The sequence below is a fragment of the Oncorhynchus mykiss genome, chromosome 10 (assembly GCF_013265735.2).
Source record: "Oncorhynchus mykiss isolate Arlee chromosome 10, USDA_OmykA_1.1, whole genome shotgun sequence".
Classification (NCBI taxonomy): domain Eukaryota; kingdom Metazoa; phylum Chordata; class Actinopteri; order Salmoniformes; family Salmonidae; genus Oncorhynchus; species Oncorhynchus mykiss.
In genome coordinates this window covers 5,250,138-5,269,272 of record NC_048574.1, presented here as the reverse complement: position 1 = coordinate 5,269,272, position 19,135 = coordinate 5,250,138, and the positions used below count along the sequence as shown (strand labels likewise).

General features: G+C 45.6%; 1 protein-coding gene across 1 annotated transcript in view; it reads left to right on the top strand.

Moving 5' to 3' along the window:
- LOC110533265 (relaxin receptor 2-like) overlaps positions 1-19,135 on the top strand; it is a 136,291-nt gene that overhangs the window by 11,522 nt on the left and 105,634 nt on the right. Inside the window, exons 3-5 of the mRNA XM_036934549.1 lie at positions 6,866-6,946; positions 7,796-7,901; positions 16,381-16,452. Coding sequence (XP_036790444.1) covers positions 6,866-6,946; positions 7,796-7,901; positions 16,381-16,452 — 259 coding nt within the window. The remainder of the gene's footprint in view (positions 1-6,865; positions 6,947-7,795; positions 7,902-16,380; positions 16,453-19,135) is intronic.

The following is a 19,135-nucleotide window of genomic DNA, read 5'->3' as shown; positions in this document are numbered from 1 at the left end:
ATCAACCCTGATGTAGAAGGTACCAGAAGGCAATAGAGGGGTTTGGACTGGTAGATCTCCAGATCAACAGATGTAGGAGGTACCAGAAGGCAATAGAGGGGCTTGGACTGGTAGATCTCCAGATCAACCCTGATGTAGAAGGTACCAGAAGGCAATAGAGGGGCTTGGACTGGTAGATCTCCAGATCAACAGATGTAGGAGGTACCAGAAGGCAATAGAGGGGTTTGGACTGGTAGATCTCCAGATCAACAGATGTAGAAGGTACCAGAAGGCAATAGAGGGGTTTGGACTGGTAGATCTCCAGATCAACAGATGTAGGAGGTACCAGAAGGCAATAGAGGGGTTTGGACTGGTAGATCTCCAGATCAACCCTGATGTAGAAGGAACCAGAAGGCAATAGAGGGGTTTGGACTGGTAGATCTCCAGATCAACCCTGATGTAGAAGGTACCAGAAGGCAATAGAGGGGTTTGGACTGGTAGATCTCCAGATCAACCCTGATGTAGAAGGTACCAGAAGGCAATAGAGGGGTTTGGACTGGTAGATCTCCAGATCAACAGATGTAGGAGGTACCAGAAGGCAATAGAGGGGTTTGGACTGGTAGATCTCCAGATCAACAGATGTAGGAGGTACCAGAAGGCAATAGAGGGGTTTGGACTGGTAGATCTCCAGATCAACAGATGTAGGAGGTACCAGAAGGCAATAGAGGGGTTTGGACTGGTAGATCTCCAGATCAACCCTGATGTAGAAGGTACCAGAAGGCAATAGAGGGGCTTGGACTGGTAGATCTCCAGATCAACCCTGATGTAGAAGGTACCAGAAGGCAATAGAGGGGCTTGGACTGGTAGATCTCCAGATCAACAGATGTAGGAGGTACCAGAAGGCAATAGAGGGGCTTGGACTGGTAGATCTCCAGATCAACCCTGATGTAGAAGGTACCAGAAGGCAATAGAGGGGTTTGGACTGGTAGATCTCCAGATCAACCCTGATGTAGAAGGTACCAGAAGGCAATAGAGGGGTTTGGACTGGTAGATCTCCAGATCAACCCTGATGTAGAAGGTACCAGAAGGCAATAGAGGGGCTTGGACTGGTAGATCTCCAGATCAACCCTGATGTAGAAGGTACCAGAAGGCAATAGAGGGGCTTGGACTGGTAGATCTCCAGATCAACCCTGATGTAGAAGGTACCAGAAGGCAATAGAGGGGCTTGGACTGGTAGATCTCCAGATCAACCCTGATGTAGAAGGTACCAGAAGGCAATAGAGGGGCTTGGACTGGTAGATCTCCAGATCAACAGATGTAGAAGGTACCAGAAGGCAATAGAGGGGCTTGGACTGGTAGATCTCCAGATCAACCCTGATGTAGAAGGTACCAGAAGGCAATAGAGGGGTTTGGACTGGTAGATCTCCAGATCAACCCTGATGTAGAAGGTACCAGAAGGCAATAGAGGGGTTTGGACTGGTAGATCTCCAGATCAACCCTGATGTAGAAGGTACCAGAAGGCAATAGAGGGGTTTGGACTGGTAGATCTCCAGATCAACCCTGATGTAGAAGGTACCAGAAGGCAATAGAGGGGTTTGGACTGGTAGATCTCCAGATCAACCCTGATGTAGGAGGTACCAGAAGGCAATAGAGGGGTTTGGACTGGTAGATATCCAGATCAACAGATGTAGAAGGTACCAGAAGGCAATAGAGGGGTTTGGACAGGTAGATCTCCAGATCAACCCTGATGTAGAAGGTACCAGAAGGCAATAGAGGGGTTTGGACTGGTAGATATCCAGATCAACCCTGATGTAGAAGGTACCAGAAGGCAATAGAGGGGCTTGGACTGGTAGATCTCCAGATCAACCCTGATGTAGAAGGTACCAGAAGGCAATAGAGGGGCTTGGACTGGTAGATCTCCAGATCAACCCTGATGTAGAAGGTACCAGAAGGCAATAGAGGGGCTTGGACTGGTAGATATCCAGATCAACCCTGATGTAGAAGGTACCAGAAGGCAATAGAGGGGCTTGGACTGGTAGATCTCCAGATCAACCCTGATGTAGAAGGTACCAGAAGGCAATAGAGGGGCTTGGACTGGTAGATCTCCAGATCAACCCTGATGTAGGAGGTACCAGAAGGCAATAGAGGGGTTTGGACTGGTAGATCTCCAGATCAACCCTGATGTAGAAGGTACCAGAAGGCAATAGAGGGGTTTGGACTGGTAGATCTCCAGATCAACCCTGATGTAGAAGGTACCAGAAGGCAATAGAGGGGTTTGGACTGGTAGATATCCAGATCAACCCTGATGTAGAAGGTACCAGAAGGCAATAGAGGGGTTTGGACTGGTAGATCTCCAGATCAACCCTGATGTAGGAGGTACCAGAAGGCAATAGAGGGGCTTGGCGCTCCAGATCAACCCTGATGTAGAAGGTACCAGAAGGCAATAGAGGGGTTTGGACTGGTAGATCTCCAGATCAACCCTGATGTAGGAGGTACCAGAAGGCAATAGAGGGGCTTGGACTGGTAGATATCCAGATCAACCCTGATGTAGAAGGTACCAGAAGGCAATAGAGGGGTTTGGGCTGGTAGATCTCCAGATCAACCCTGATGTAGAAGGTACCAGAAGGCAATAGAGGGGTTTGGACTGGTAGATCTCCAGATCAACCCTGATGTAGGAGGTACCAGAAGGCAATAGAGGGGTTTGGACTGGTAGATCTCCAGATCAACCCTGATGTAGGAGGTACCAGAAGGCAATAGAGGGGTTTGGACTGGTAGATATCCAGATCAACCCTGATGTAGAAGGTACCAGAAGGCAATAGAGGGGTTTGGACTGGTAGATCTCCAGATCAACCCTGATGTAGGAGGTACCAGAAGGCAATAGAGGGGCTTGGACTGGTAGATATCCAGATCAACCCTGATGTAGAAGGTACCAGAAGGCAATAGAGGGGTTTGGGCTGGTAGATCTCCAGATCAACCCTGATGTAGAAGGTACCAGAAGGCAATAGAGGGGTTTGGACTGGTAGATCTCCAGATCAACCCTGATGTAGAAGGTACCAGAAGGCAATAGAGGGGTTTGGACTGGTAGATCTCCAGATCAACCCTGATGTAGAAGGTACCAGAAGGCAATAGAGGGGCTTGGACTGGTAGATCTCCAGATCAACCCTGATGTAGAAGGTACCAGAAGGCAATAGAGGGGTTTGGACTGGTAGATCTCCAGATCAACCCTGATGTAGAAGGTACCAGAAGGCAATAGAGGGGTTTGGACTGGTAGATCTCCAGATCAACCCTGATGTAGAAGGAACCAGAAGGCAATAGAGGGGCTTGGACTGGTAGATCTCCAGATCAACCCTGATGTAGAAGGTACCAGAAGGCAATAGAGGGGTTTGGCGCTCCAGATCAACCCTGATGTAGAAGGTACCAGAACGCAATAGAGGGGTTTGGCGCTCCAGATCAACCCTGATGTAGAAGGTACCAGAAGGCAATAGAGGGGTTTGGCGCTCCAGATCAACCCTGATGTAGAAGGAACCAGAACGCAATAGAGGGGTTTGGCGCTCCAGATCAACCCTGATGTAGAAGGAACCAGAAGGCAATAGAGGGGTTTGGACTGGTAGATATCCAGATCAACCCTGATGTAGAAGGTACCAGAAGGCAATAGAGGGGTTTGGCGCTCCAGATCAACCCTGATGTAGAAGGAACCAGAACGCAATAGAGGGGTTTGGCGCTCCAGATCAACCCTGATGTAGAAGGTACCAGAAGGCAATAGAGGGGTTTGGACTGGTAGATCTCCAGATCAACCCTGATGTAGAAGGTACCAGAAGGCAATAGAGGGGTTTGGACTGGTAGATCTCCAGATCAACCCTGATGTAGAAGGTACCAGAAGGCAATAGAGGGGTTTGGACTGGTAGATCTCCAGATCAACCCTGATGTAGAAGGTACCAGAAGGCAATAGAGGGGTTTGGACTGGTAGATCTCCAGATCAACCCTGATGTAGGAGGTACCAGAAGGCAATAGAGGGGCTTGGACTGGTAGATCTCCAGATCAACAGATGTAGAAGGTACCAGAAGGCAATAGAGGGGTTTGGACTGGTAGATCTCCAGATCAACCCTGATGTAGAAGGTACCAGAAGGCAATAGAGGGGCTTGGACTGGTAGATCTCCAGATCAACAGATGTAGAAGGTACCAGAAGGCAATAGAGGGGCTTGGACTGGTAGATCTCCAGATCAACAGATGTAGAAGGTACCAGAAGGCAATAGAGGGGCTTGGACTGGTAGATCTCCAGATCAACCCTGATGTAGGAGGTACCAGAAGGCAATAGAGGGGTTTGGACTGGTAGATCTCCAGATCAACCCTGATGTAGAAGGTACCAGAAGGCAATAGAGGGGCTTGGACTGGTAGATCTCCAGATCAACCCTGATGTAGAAGGTACCAGATAGATAGAGTTCCAGGTGTCTGAGAAGGACACGTGTGCAGAATATTCTGGATGAAGAGCAGAAGTATCCTTACTACATGTTTTTACATTTCATATATAAATATAAAACATTTTACTTATTCTACTGTTTAGGACGCAAGTACTGTATGTGTATCCGGACTATGGCTGTTGAGGCGACCATATTACCGCCACACCTTCAGTCACGAGTCATGAAGGCAGGATAATTAGGTTTCTCCAAGCACTGATGCTGCTGATGGTCATTTAGCAGCCTACCAAACTTGCTAACTGCCTGGTACTCAGCACTTTATTGTCCAATCTGACATCAATGCAAATGTGTTTGAAAATCTAATCAAACACTTCATGAGAGCCCACGAGTTCAGGTTGCGCAACATTTCTATAGGCTGTGCAATTGTGCGAGAAAAGAGAAGAGTGATGACCTCTACTAAAAATAGGAGGATAAACTTTCTATATGCTAGGTCTACTATATTTATTTCTCAACTTTCCAAATGTTAAGTACATTGTTTCTCCTTACAACAGGAGTATAGCCTACCTGGCTGGCATGAAAATAAACCACGGGGAAAGTGTCCTGCCTTTTTTTTTTACATTTTTATCATACTCGCACACCTCATGTATCCTGGCCCATAGGCCTATAAGGTTTCTATCACAACTAAAGTGGCCAAATAACTTCTTAAAATTAAGCAGACTAATTCGCTCTGCATGGGTGTAAATCCTAACTGGCATACATAAGCAGGGTGTGACTTTCAAGTTTGGGGAAGATAATTTTCACCATAAAAAAAATGCACCTTTATAATAAAAGCATTACATGCATGATCACATTTGTGTTCACTTTCAATAATGGTGTTCTCCGCTAATGGAACATTCACGCTTATAGCCTACTGCCGTGTGTTAGCATTGCTGCCCTTATAATGTGAAGAAACAGCCTAATAGTTTATCAACATTTTAAGCTGTCCCAGACTGTTTGGAATATTTATTTCTCGCACAGAATAGAATAAGTTGACCTTTGTACTATGGGGGATAGTAGATTGACATAGGCTAGGTGCTTTTGTTGTTCGTTAGGCCTACTTATAATGTTGGTAAATGTGGACAGTACTTCCAATATCTCCAATATGCACCTCAGAATTGGATAAGGACACGCGCAGTTGCGTCTCCGATGTGTTGGTCTTCACTTGTAGCCTGTGAGAAAGACCGGAGCACGTGATGGCACAGCACTCAGGGAGAAGGGAAGAACGACCTGCAAAAGGCATGTATTTTAGGGTGCATTACGGCCACACAAAGGGGATCCTGTCGTGAAATTCGAGGCAATTATCAAGTGCTTGTCAAATTGTGAATGAGTGACTGATGTAGTGTAGTACAGCCTGCGCAAAAAAACAAAAAAACAAAGCAGAGCTCATGCCTTTCTCCAGGGACTTTTTCCAAATCATCATTAGAGTCGCATCATGCAGCCTTACATTGTATTAAATCTAAACGTATAACCCAACGTTTGTAGAACAACTAAAGTTACATTAATAACTCTAAATGAAGCAGGTAGGAGGACCAGTTTCTTTGTTAACCCCCTCAACACAGAATAACCTCGTGCAACACTTCCTCAAATCGTTTGGGGGAAAATATCCTTTCTATTTTATTAATCTGTGTTCAATTTCCTCAAATCGTTTTTTTATTCAGGTTTGTTCTATTGTATTCTTCATACTATAAAATAATGCCATGGAGTTCTAAGCCAATCTTGTCTGCTAAAATGAACTAGTGGAGCCCACAGCCGTATGATGTAGCCAGACCTAACATGAGGACAACTCAGAGGATGTTATTCTGTTCTTCTTCTTCTTCTGAAATAGACCACATTTTCTTTATATGTTGCTTCTTTTGTCTAAAATAAATAATAAATAATGAATTTATTGTGAATGTGTATGTTATGGGGCGGCAGGTAGCCTAGTGGTTAGAGGGGAGGGGCGGCAGGTAGCCTAGTGGTTAGAGTGTAGGGGCGGCAGGTAGTCTAGTGGTTAGAGGGGAGGGGCGGCAGGTAGCCTACTGGTTAGAGGGGAGGGGCGGCAGGTAGCCTACTGGTTAGAGCGTTGGACTAGTAACCGAAAGGTTGCAAGATCAAATCCCGAGCTGACAAGGTAAAGATCTGTCGTTCTGTCCCTGAACAAGGCAGTTAACTCACTGTTCCTAGGCCGTCATTGTAACTAAGAATATGTTCTTAACTGAGTTGCCTAGTTAAATAAAGGTCAAATATATTACATGGATGTTTAAAGGGTCTTGCTTGTGCGGAAGCCAAGAGATGATAAATGTGTTTATGTTAATTAACGGTTAGTTACCGTGAGACAGACAGTTATTTGCTTGACAATCGCCAGCTGATGACATTTGGTGACCGCCACAGCCCTAATGCGGACACTGTCAACGTGCTCCAACTATGACTATAATATTACCTTGTGTCTGTAGGGGACAACAGCGGATGGGCGGACATCTTTGATCGAACCGTCAGAAAGGTCGAACCACAGGGCTTACCACCAGAAGACTGCTGTCAGTGTGTATGCTTGTGTCAGTGTATGTTTGTATCAGTGTGTGTGTTTGTGTCAGTATGAGTGTTTGTGTGTCAGTGTGTGTGTTTGTGTCAGCGTGTGTGTTTGTGTGTCAGTGTGTGTGTTTGTGTATCAGTGTGTGTGTTTGTGTCAGTGTGTGTGTTTGTGTGTCAGTGTGTGTTTGTGTCAGTGTGTGTGTTTGTGTGTCAGTGTGTGTGTTTGTGTGTCAGTGTGTGTGTTTGTGTCAGTGTGTGTGTTTGTGTCAGTGTGTGTTTGCATCAGTGTGTGTGTTTGTGTCAGTGTGTGTGTTTGTGTCAGTGTGTGTGTTTGTGTCAGTGTGTGTGTTTGTGTATCAGTGTGTGTGTTTGTGTCAGTGTGTGTGTTTGTGTGTCAGTGTGTGTTTGTGTCAGTGTGTGTGTTTGTGTGTCAGTGTGTGTGTTTGTGTGTCAGTGTGTGTGTTTGTGTCAGTGTGTGTGTTTGTGTCAGTGTGTGTTTGCATCAGTGTGTGTGTTTGTGTCAGTGTGTGTGTTTGTGTCAGTGTGTGTGTGTGTGTGTGTGTGTGTGTGTGTGTGTGTGTGTGTGTGTGTGTGTGTGTGTGTGTGTCAGCGTGTGTCAGCGTGTGTCAGCGTATGTTGGTGTTTGTGTGTGTGTGTGTCAGTTTGTGCATCAGTGTGTGTGTCAGCGTGTGTGTGTGTGTGTGTGTCAGCGTGTGTGTGTGTGTGTGTGTGTGTGTGTGTGTGTGTGTGTGTGTGTGTGTGTGTGTGTGTGTGTGTGTGTGTGTGCATCAGTGTGTGTGTGTGTCAGCGTGTGTGTGTGTGTGTAGGTGTATTAACTGTGTGTGTTTGTGTAGACTTGCAGCAGTACCCAGAGAATTGTGACTGTATCAAGACAGAACTGGAGTGTGTGGAAGTCAACCTACATGACGTTCCTCAAGTCTCCACCAATGTCACCTGGCTGTAAGTACCTCTCTTCGTGTGTGTGTGTTTGTCTGCAGTGTGTGTGTGTCTGCGGTGTTTGTTTGTGAGACAGAGAGCACTCCCAATTTGGGTTATTAGGTAACCCAGCGCTGGTTAAATAGTGAACAGAACACATGTTGGGTTATTTTTACCCAGCCAGTTAGGTTGCGTGAATAGCCCAACATTTTGGTTGTTGGGTTGTTGGGATTACCCAAACATGGGTTAATTTAACCATCAATTGGAGATTTTTTTACTCTCAAACTGGGTTGACCTAGCTGCTGGATCTTTATGAATATATTCCTTAATCTATTTTCAGGAGGTATGGCTTATTAGAGGCGTGGCTTTCAGACAGAGCTTATTGGCCACCCGTGAGAGTAAATTCCATTATTGTTCATTGTGTTAAGTTTACATATAGTGCAGAATAAAACGTTTCCCCACAAAAATATATTTTACACGTTCTTCTATACTAGTAATATTATTGATAATATTATTGATTACAATAACATGAATCCCAGCAATTATCAGGAATCAAGGTAAGACCCAAGTGCAGACTGTGTGAAGTAACAATGGTTATTATAACCACAGGGGCAAACGACAGGTCAAGGCAGGGGTCGATAATCCGAAGGTGGAGCAAAGGTACAGGACGGCCGGCAGGCTCAGTGGTCAGTCGGGCGGGTACAGGGTCAGGACAGGCAAAGGTCAAAAATCAGGAGGACGAGAAAAATTTAGACTAGGGAAAAGGACAGGTGAAAACGGATCAGGGCGTGACAACAATAGGATTTACATAGGCTTTCAGGGAACTCATACCCCTCAGTAAGCATTATTGAAGCTTTAAAAATGTCAATGTGCCTTAACCTTAACATGTGATAACTATACAACAGGACAGATTAACAGGAATGACATTTATTCTCACAGGTGGTTAAAAATAACTATCTGAAAAAGTCAGACTCCTGCTAAACTACACATCCAGTCTTCTGATCTGATCTGACGGGTCCTTATCTCAGTAACCCAGCATCAATAACCCAGCATCAATAACCCAGCATCAATAACCCAGCACCCAGCATCAATAACCCATCATCAATAACCCAGCATCAATAACCCAGCATCAATAACCCAGCATCCAGCATCAATAACACAGACGCTTTTAAAGAAAACAACCCAACTAACTGACCCAATGCCTGCAACCCAGCAGTAGAGTCAACCAAACAACCCAGCAGTAGAGTCAACCAAACAACCCAGCAGTAGAGTCAACCAAACAACCCAGCAGTAGGATCAACCAAACAACCCAGCAGTAGAGTCAACCAAACAACCCAGCAGTAGAGTCAACCAAACAACCCAGCAGTAGAGTCAACCAAACAACCCAGCAGTAAAGTCAACCAAACAACCCAGCAGTAGAGTCAACCAAACAACCCAGCAGTAGAGTCAACCAAACAACCCAGCAGTAGAGTCAACCAAACAACCCAGCAGTAGGATCAACCAAACAACCCAGCAGTAGAGTCAACCAAACAACCCAGCAGTAGAGTCAACCAAACAACCCAGCAGTAGAGTCAACCAAACAACCCAGCAGTAAAGTCAACCAAACAACCCAGCAGTAGAGTCAACCAAACAACCCAGCAGTAGAGTCAACCAAACAACCCAGTAGGGTCAACCAAACAACCCAGCAGTAGGATCAACCAAACAACCCAGCAGTAGAGTCAACCAAACAACCCAGCAGTAGAGTCAACCAAACAACCCAGCAGTAGGATCAACCAAACAACCCAGCAGTAGAGTCAACCAAACAACCCAGCAGTAGAGTCAACCAAACAACCCAGCAGTAGGATCAACCAAACAACCCAGCAGTAGAGTCAACCAAACAACCCAGCAGTAGAGTCAACCAAACTACCCAGCAGTAGAGTCAACCAAACAACCCAGCAGTAGAGTCAACCAAACAACCCAGCAGTAGAGTCAACCAAACAACCCAGCAGTAGGATCAACCAAACAACCCAGCAGTAGAGTCAACCAAACAACCCAGCAGTAGAGTCAACCAAACAACCCAGCAGTAGAGTCAACCAAACAACCCAGCAGTAGAGTCAACCAAACAACCCAGCAGTAGAGTCAACCAAACACAGACACAGTGGGTCTGTTTATGTACAGGATGTTTGTCTGTTTATGTACAGGATGTGTGTCTGTGTGTACAGGATGTGTGTCTGTGTACAGGATGTGTGTCTGTTTTTACAGGATGTGTGTCTGTATGTACAGGATGTGTGTCTGTGTGTACAGGATGTGTGTCTGTGTACAGGATGTGTGTCTGTTTTTACAGGATGTGTGTCTGTATGTACAGGATGTGTGTCTGTGTACAGGATGTGTGTCTGTATGTACAGGATGTGTGTCTGTGTACAGGATGTGTGTCTGGTTTAATTTACAGTCCCAGAGTACTAGAGATGTGTTTGGTTTAATTTACAGTCCCAGAGTACTAGAGATGTGTTTGGTTTAATTTACAGTCCCAGAGTACTAGAGATGTGTATGTGTTTCATTTACAGTCCCAGAGTACTAGAGATGTGTTTGGTTTAATTTACAGTCCCAGAGTACTAGAGATGTGTATGTGTTTCATTTACAGTCCCAGAGTACTAGAGATGTGTGTCTGGTTTCATTACAGTCCCAGAGTACTAGAGATGTGTTTGGTTTAATTTACAGTCCCAGAGTACTAGAGATGTGTGTCTGGTTTCATTACAGTCCCAGAGTACTAGAGATGTGTTTGGTTTAATTTACAGTCCCAGAGTACTAGAGATGTGTGTCTGGTTTCATTACAGTCCCAGAGTACTAGAGATGTGTTTGGTTTAATTTACAGTCCCAGAGTACTAGAGATGTGTTTGGTTTAATTTACAGTCCCAGAGTACTAGAGATGTGTATGTGTTTCATTTACAGTCCCAGAGGACTAGAGATGTGTTTGGTTTAATTTATAGTCCCAGAGTACTAGAGATGTGTGTCTGGTTTCATTACAGTCCCAGAGTACTAGAGATGTGTTTGGTTTAATTTACAGTCCCAGAGTACTAGAGATGTGTATGTGTTTCATTTACAGTCCCAGAGTACTAGAGATGTGTATGGGTTTCATTACAGTCCCAGAGTACTAGAGATGTGTTTGGTTTAATTTACAGTCCCAGAGTACTAGAGATGTGTATGGGTTTCATTACAGTCCCAGAGTACTAGAGATGTGTATGTGTTTCATTTACAGTCCCAGAGGACTAGAGATGTGTTTGGTTTGATCCTGAAAATGCTTTTGAGTCCCTTACAGGCTACATTATAATCCATCATTTGTTGAACGTGTTTCCACTAAATTCAGTTTCTTTAACTTTCAAAGAGAGAATGAAATCGAAATCGCAAGTAAAATGCAAAGGCATTGATTGGTTCGAAAGGAACACAATCCATCTCATAAATCGATAAATGAGATGGAGTGTAAATGAAAGACTGTAGACAGCGTTGCCCAGGGGACTAGAGTTATCCAGGGCCTGGATTTTTTTATTTATTTTACCTAGTAAGTTGACTGAGAATACATTCTCAAATACAGTAATGACCTGGGGAATAGTTAAAGGGGAGAGAAGGAATGAGCCAATTGTAAGCTGGGGATGATTCGGTGACCATATGAGGGTCAGATTGTAAATTTAGCCAGGACACCGGCGTTAACACCCCTACTCTTACGATAAGTGGCATGCGTTCTTTAGTGACCACAGAGAGTCAGGACACCCGTTTAACGTCCCATCCGGAAGACGGCATCCTAGACAGGGCAATGTCCCCAATCACTGCCCTGGGGCATTGGGATATCTTATAAGACCTCCTACTGGCCCTCCAACACCACTCCAGCAGCAGCTGGTCTCCCATCCAGGGACCAACCAGGACCAACCCTGCTTAGCTTCAGAAGCAAGCCAGCAGTGGGATGCAGGGTGGTACGCTGCTGGCGAGAGATACCCTGGGCCTGGAGGACTAGAGATACCCAGGGCCTGGAGGACTATAGATACCCAGGGCCTGGAGGTCTAGAGATACCCAGGGCCTGGAGGTCTAGAGATACCCAGGGCCTGGAGGTCTAGAGATACCCAGGGCCTGGAGGTCTAGAGATACCCAGGGCCTGGAGGACTAGAGATACCCAGGGCCTGGAGGACTAGAGATACCCAGGGCCTGGAGGACTAGAGTTTCCCGGGGCCTGGTGGGCTAGAGATACGCAGGGCCTAGAGGACTAAAGCTACCCAGGGCCTGGAGGACTAGAGTTACCCAGGGCTTGGAGGACTAGAGTTACCCAGGGCATGGGACTAGAATTACACAGGGCCTGGAAGACTAGAGTTAACCAGGGCATGGGACTATAGTTACCCAAGGCCTGGAGGACTAGAGATACCCAGGGTGTGGAGGACTAGAGTTACACAGGGCTTGGAGGACTAGAGTTACCCAGGGCATGGGACTAGAGTTACCCAGGGCCTGGAGGACTAGAGTTTCCAGGGCCTGGTGGACTAGAGTTACCCAGGGCCTTGAGGACTAGAGTTATCCAGGGCCTGGAGGACTGGAGGTGACCAGGGCCTGGAGGACTAGAGATACCCAGGGCTTGGAGGACTAGAGTTACCCAGGACTTGGAGGACTAGCATTACCCAGGGCATGGGACTATAGTTACCCAAGGCCTGGAGGACTACAGTTACCCAGGGCATGGAGGACTAGAGATACCCAGGGCGTGGAGGACTAGAGATACCCAGGGCGTGGAGGACTAGAGTTACACAGGGCTTGGATGACTAGAGTTACCCAGGGCATGGGACTAGAGTTACCCAGGGCCTGGAGGACTAGAGTTTCCCAGGGCCTGGGGGACTAGAGTTACCCAGGGCCTTGAGGACTAGAGTTACCCAGGGCCTGGAGGACTAGAGACCCCCAGGGCCTGGTGGACTAGAGCTACCCAGGGCCTGGAGGACTAGAGATACCCAGGGCCTGGAGGTCTAGAGATACCCAGGGCCTGGAGGACTAGAGATACCCAGGGCCTGGAGGACTAGAGATACCCAGGGCCTGGATGACTACAGATACCCAGGGCATGGGACTAGAGTTACCCAGGGCCTGGAGGACTAGAGTTTCCCAGGGCCTGGAGGACTAGAGACCCCCAGGGCCTGGTGGACTAGAGATACCTAGGGCCTGGAGGACTAGAGATACTCAGGGCCTGGTGGACTAGAGATACCCAGGGCCTGGAGGACTAGCATTACCCAGGGCATGGGACTATAGTTACCCAAGGCCTGGAGGACTACAGTTACCCAGGGCATGGAGGACTAGAGCTACCCAGGACGTGGAGGACTAGAGTTACCCAGGGCATGGGACTAGAATTACACAGGGCCTGGAAGACAAGAGTTACCCAGGGCCTTGAGGACTAGAGGTAACCAGGGCCTGTAGGACTACAGATACCCAGGGCTTGGTGGACTAGAGTTACCCAGGGCTTGGAGGACTAGCATTACCCAGGGCATGGGACTATAGTTACCCAAGGCCTGGAGGACTAGAGATACCCAGGGCATGGAGGACTAGAGCTACCCAGGGCCTGGAGGACTAGAGTTACCCTGGGGCTGGACGACTAGAGCTACTCACGGCTTGGAGGACTAGAGTTACCCAGGGCCTGGAGGACTAGAGTTTCCCGGGGCCTGGTGGGCTAGAGTTAACCAGGGCCTAGAGGACTAGAGTTTCCCAGGGCCTGGAGGACTAGAGATACCCAGGGCATGGAGGACTAGAGTTACCCAGGGCCTGGAGGACTAGAGTTACTCAGGGCCTGGAGGACTAGAGCTACCCATGGCCTGGAGGACTAGAGTTTCCCGGGGCCTGGTGGGCTAGAGTTACCCAGGGCCAAGAGGACTAGAGTTTCACAGGGCCTGGAGGACTAGAGCTACCCAGGGCCTGGTGGGCTAGAGTTACCCAGGGCCTGGAGGACTTACAGAACCAGTCGAAAGTTTTTAACACCTACTCATTAACGTTTTTAAAACAATTTTTTTTGCATTGTAGAATAATAGTGAAGACATCAAAACTATGAGAAAACACATATGGAATCATGAAGTAACCAAAAATATGTTAAACAAATCAAAATATATTTTATATTTGAGATTCTTCAAAGTTGCCACCTTTGCCTTGATGAAAGCTTTGCACACTCTTGGCATTCTCTCAACCAGCTGCATGAAGAATTATCTTGAAGGAGTTCCCACATATCATGAGCACTTGTTGGCTGCTTTTCCTTCACTCTGCAGTCCAACTCAACTCAAACCATATCAATTGGTTTGAGGTTGGGTGATTGTGGAGGCCAGGGGTCATCTGATGCAGCACTCCATCACTCTCCTTCTTGGTCAAATAGCCCTTACACGACCTGGAGTTGTGTTTTGGGTCATTGTCCTGTTGAAACACAAATGATAGTCCCCACTAAGCGCAAACCAGATGGGATGGTGTATCGCTGCAGAATCCTGTGTTGGCCATGCTGGTTAAGTGTGCCTTGAATTCTAAATAATTCACTGACAGTGTCACCAGCTAAACACCATCCCACCTCCTCCTCCATGCTTCACGGTGGGAACCACACATGCGAAGATCATCCGTTCACCTACTCTGCGTCTCATAAAGACACGGCTGTTAGAACCAAAAATCTCACATTTGGACTCATCAGACCAAAGGACAGATTTTCATTGGTCTAATGTCCATTGCTCGTGTTTCTTGACCCAAACAAGTCTCTTCTCCTTATTGGTGTGGTTTCTTTGCAGCAATTCGACCATGAAGGCCTGGTTCACGCAGTCTCCTCTGAACAGTTGATGTTGAGATGTGTTTGTTACTTGACCTCTACGAAGCATTTATTTGGGCTGCAATCTGAGGTGCAGTTAACGCTAATGAACTTGAACTCTGTAGCAGAGGTAACTCTGGGTCTTCCTTTCCTGTGGCCGTCCTCATGAGAGACAGTTAACTCTAATGAACTTATCCTCTGCAGCAGAGGTAACTCTGGGTCTTCCTTTCCTGTGGCGGTCCTCATGAGAGACAGTTTCATCATAGCGCTTGGTCTTTGCAACTACACATGAAGAAACTTTCAAAGTTCTTGACATTTTCCGGATTGACTGACCTTCATGTCTTAAAGTAATGATGGACCGTCGTTTCTCTTTGCTTATTTGAGCTGTTCTTGCCATAATGTGGACTTGGTCTTTTACCAAATAGGTCTATATTCTGTATACCACCCCTACCTTGTCACAACACAACTGATTGGCTCAAACGCATTAAGAAGGAAATAAATTCCACAATTTTTTTTTTTAACTTGGTACACCTGTTAACTGAAATGCATTCCAGGTGACTACTTCATGAAGCTGGTTGAGAGAATGCAAAAAGTGTGTAAAGCTGTCATCATGGGTGGCTACTATGAAGAATCTACAATATAAAATATTTGTTTAACACTTTTTTGGGTTACTACATGATGTGTTATTTCAGAGTTTTAGTGTCTTCACTATTATTCTACAATGTAGAAAAAAAAGAAAAAAAATGGAAAACAGACTGAGTAGGTCCAAACTTTTTTTTATTTTATTTTATTTTACCTTTATTTAACCAGGCAAGTCAGTTAAGAACGAATTCTTATTTTCAATGACGGCCTGGGAACAGTGGGTTAACTGCCTGTTCAGGGGCAGAACGACAGATTTGTACCTTGTCAGCTCGGGGGTTTGAACTCGCAACCTTCCGGTTACTAGTCCAACGCTCTAACCACTAGGCTACCCTGCCGCCCCACAAGCGGCTGGTACTGTATGTTTTATGGATTATAAATAACATGCTGTCTAAGTCACATCGTGTGTGTGTGTGTGTGTGTGTGTGTGTGTGTGTGTGTGTGTGTGTGTGTGTGTGTGTGTGTGTGTGTGTGTGTGTGTGTGTGTGTGTGTGTGTGTGTGTGTGTGTGTGTGTGTGTGAGAGTGAGTTATTAGTCAAAAGAAAGTATGAAACAGAGATTGTTTGATAGTTTATTACTCTCGTTCATTAGTGGCTTTCCCTCGTTCACTGATTATTCTCTCTTCTCCTCTCTCCTCTTCCTGCCAAGAGAGAGCACATGGTTTACTATGTGAAGTCAGGCAGCAGTGTGTACAGATGTAGTATCATAATTTGTTCACACAGAGAATTGTTGGTGATTAATGCAAGTTGTAGTGTATGCAAGGTTTAAAAAGGCTTCTAAGGTTTGTAATTTAACTTTAAAATGTCAGACTTGATTTAAACAAACAAAAATGTATCAACCCCTACAAAAATGTCCATTATTTATAATCCACATAATTATTCACATTTCCTGTTGCTGCAGGATAATTTTACTGCTGTGAGAATCTGGTCAAATTAAGATCCTACATCGGAAGCACTCTGCTATCTCTCTGTCTGTGCTTTACTTCTAGCTTGTCATCACCCCGCTGTGTGTGTGTGTGTGTGTGTGTGTGTGTGTGTGTGTGTGTGGTGTTCTATGTAACCATAGTAACAGTACAGTGTTGTCTGGTTCCTGTTGCAGGTCTCTGAAGAGTAACAAGATAAAGAGCTTGTCTGACAACATCTTCTCCAAATACGCACACCTGCAGAGACTGTGAGTACTAATATGAAACTGGACTAGACTGGATTTGACTGGACACGACTGGACTGGATTTGACTGGACACGACTGGACTGGACTGGATTTGACTGGACTGGACTGGACTGGATTTGACTGGACACGACTGGACTGGACTGGATTTGACTGGTTACGACTGGATTTGATTTATTAGAAACATGTCTGGGTTTGAGACTGTTATCCTACCGAGATAAAAATCTAGTCCAGATATTTCAGGGTAACCAGGCAACCTTGGTCGAATTGAATCCTAGATTCTAGTTGTTGTACTAGTGATTCTTACAAAACATAGTGAACACTAGAAAACGCTCTCGATATGTGATCAAACAGCTTGTTTAATGGATTTCATAGACACAGCCTGTGGAGGACCATCACGTTCGTCATTATTCTCATTTGAATGTTCACAGAGGAAATAACAGATGTATCAGGGTAACCAGGCAACCCTGGTCCTGGGGTACCACAGGCCCTTCATGTTCATGATTTAAACCGATCCGGAAGACCAGGTGTGTTGAATTAAAGGCAATCACTGAACTGATCAATTAGCTCAGTTGGTCAGGTGTTGTGTCTAGTTTGGACACAAAAATCTTGCAGTACCTCCAGGAACAGGGTTGCCTAGTCGTTAACCAGGGATTAGCTAATGCAAGTGAACACAGAGTTTTCCCAAACTCGGTCCTGGGCCCCCCGGTTGCACCTTCTGGCTTTTTGAACCTAGTACTACACAGCTGATTCAACTAACCATCTCATCATCAAGCTTTAGATTATTTGAATCAGTTGTGTAGTGCTAGGGCAAAACAACTAAATGTGTACCCAGAAGAGGACCCCAGAACCGAGTTTGAGAAACACCTACCAGGACAGGTCTTTACGCAAGGTATAGTGCACCAGGTAATTTGGCAAAATGTACAATCTGATGTACAGCAACAATGAGAGGACTGAATGTTGAGAGGACTGAATGGTTGAGAGGACTGAATGGTTGAGAGGACTGAATGTTGAGAGGACTGATTGGTTGAGAGGACTGAATGTTGAGAGGACTGATTGGTTGAGAGGACTGAATGGTTGAGAGGACTGAATGGTTGCGAGGACTGAATGGTTGCGAGGACTGAATGGTTGAGAGGACTGAATGGTTGAGAGGACGGAATGGTTGAGAGGACTGATTGCTTGAGAGGACTGAATGGTTGAGAGGACTGATTGGTTGAGAGGACGGAATGGTTGAGAGGACTGATTGTTTGAGAGGACTGAATGGTTGAGAGGACTGATTGGTTGAGAGGACGGAATGGTTGAGAGGACTGATTGTTTGAGAGGACTGAATGGTTGAGAGGACTGAATGGTTGAGAGGACTGAATGGTTGAGAGGACTGAATGGTTGAGAGGACTGATTGGTTGAATGAATAAAAGTGTATGGAGAAAGCATTACAATTACAGGACTATTTACATAAAACACTAACGTGGAAATGAATGTAAATATGCGACCAATACAATTTGGTTTTGAAAATAGTTCCACTACACAGCTAAACTCATACAATATTGTACAGCCAAAGTGTAATTTGGGATATCTATCACATACTATTTTCAGGATTTTACGGGACATCCCCAATGGCAGCCTCTTCCCTATATAGTGCACTACTTTGACAGGAGCTCTATGGGCCCTGGACTAAAGTAGTGTACTATATAGGGAATAGGGTGCCATAGGGCTCTGGTCTATAGTAGTGCACTATATAGGGAATAGGGTGCCATAGGGCTCTGGTCTATAGTAGTGCACTATATAGGGAATAGGGTGCCATTTTTAACCTCCTAAGTAGACATACCCACCCCAATGTAATGTTTTATCCTGAGAGGGCCAAAAACAATACCTAGTAATGCTTATACTGCCAGAAAAGGTTCAAATATGACCTTTCTGGTGATCAAATGAGTTATAAATCGCTGAGTTGTAGTCACTTTAGAGGATACAAGCTCAAGTATACAGTACAAATATGAGAAATCATAAGATTTTTTTTCCCCCAGTTCAACAACAGGGTCCTTGAAATAATCAGTGCCTTTTTAAATATAGCAACAATTAAACAACTTACACCTTTTTTTAGAAGTGTACAATAAATATTGTATTGTCAATTTAATTGTCACCCTTTTCTTTAACTGACGGACAGAGCATTTCCTGCCCAGCGTTCCTCTGAGCGACGCAGAGTCGCCTGTCAAACGCCTGCTAACTCGTAACAATTTCAGCTTTAAGCTAAAAGTGATGTTGTCCCTCTTGTGCCCAAGAGAAAGTTGTTTCAACTCTACAAATTATTTTGTTTTCTTTTCCTGTTGAGAGCTCTATAAATCCCTCTGGGAACGTCACAGCGAGATGAGATTACTTTTTAGCTGCCATCGTTAGACCCTCTCTCCCTTTCTCATATCCCGTATTGTAAGTGGAGCTACGAGGTTCACAGGCACAGGAAGTCAATGCATGGTTTGGATAGGCCAGAAAATGTGATGTGATGCAAATGAGGTGTCAGATTTCACATACTGCATCTCAGCTGAGAAGTTAACAGCAGAGAGTTAACACTAGAGAGTTAACACTAGAGAGTTAACACTAGAGAGTTAACAGCAGAGAGTTAACACTAGAGAGTTAACAGCAGAGAGTTAACCGCAGAGAGTTAACCGCAGAGAGTTAACAGCAGAGAGTTAACAG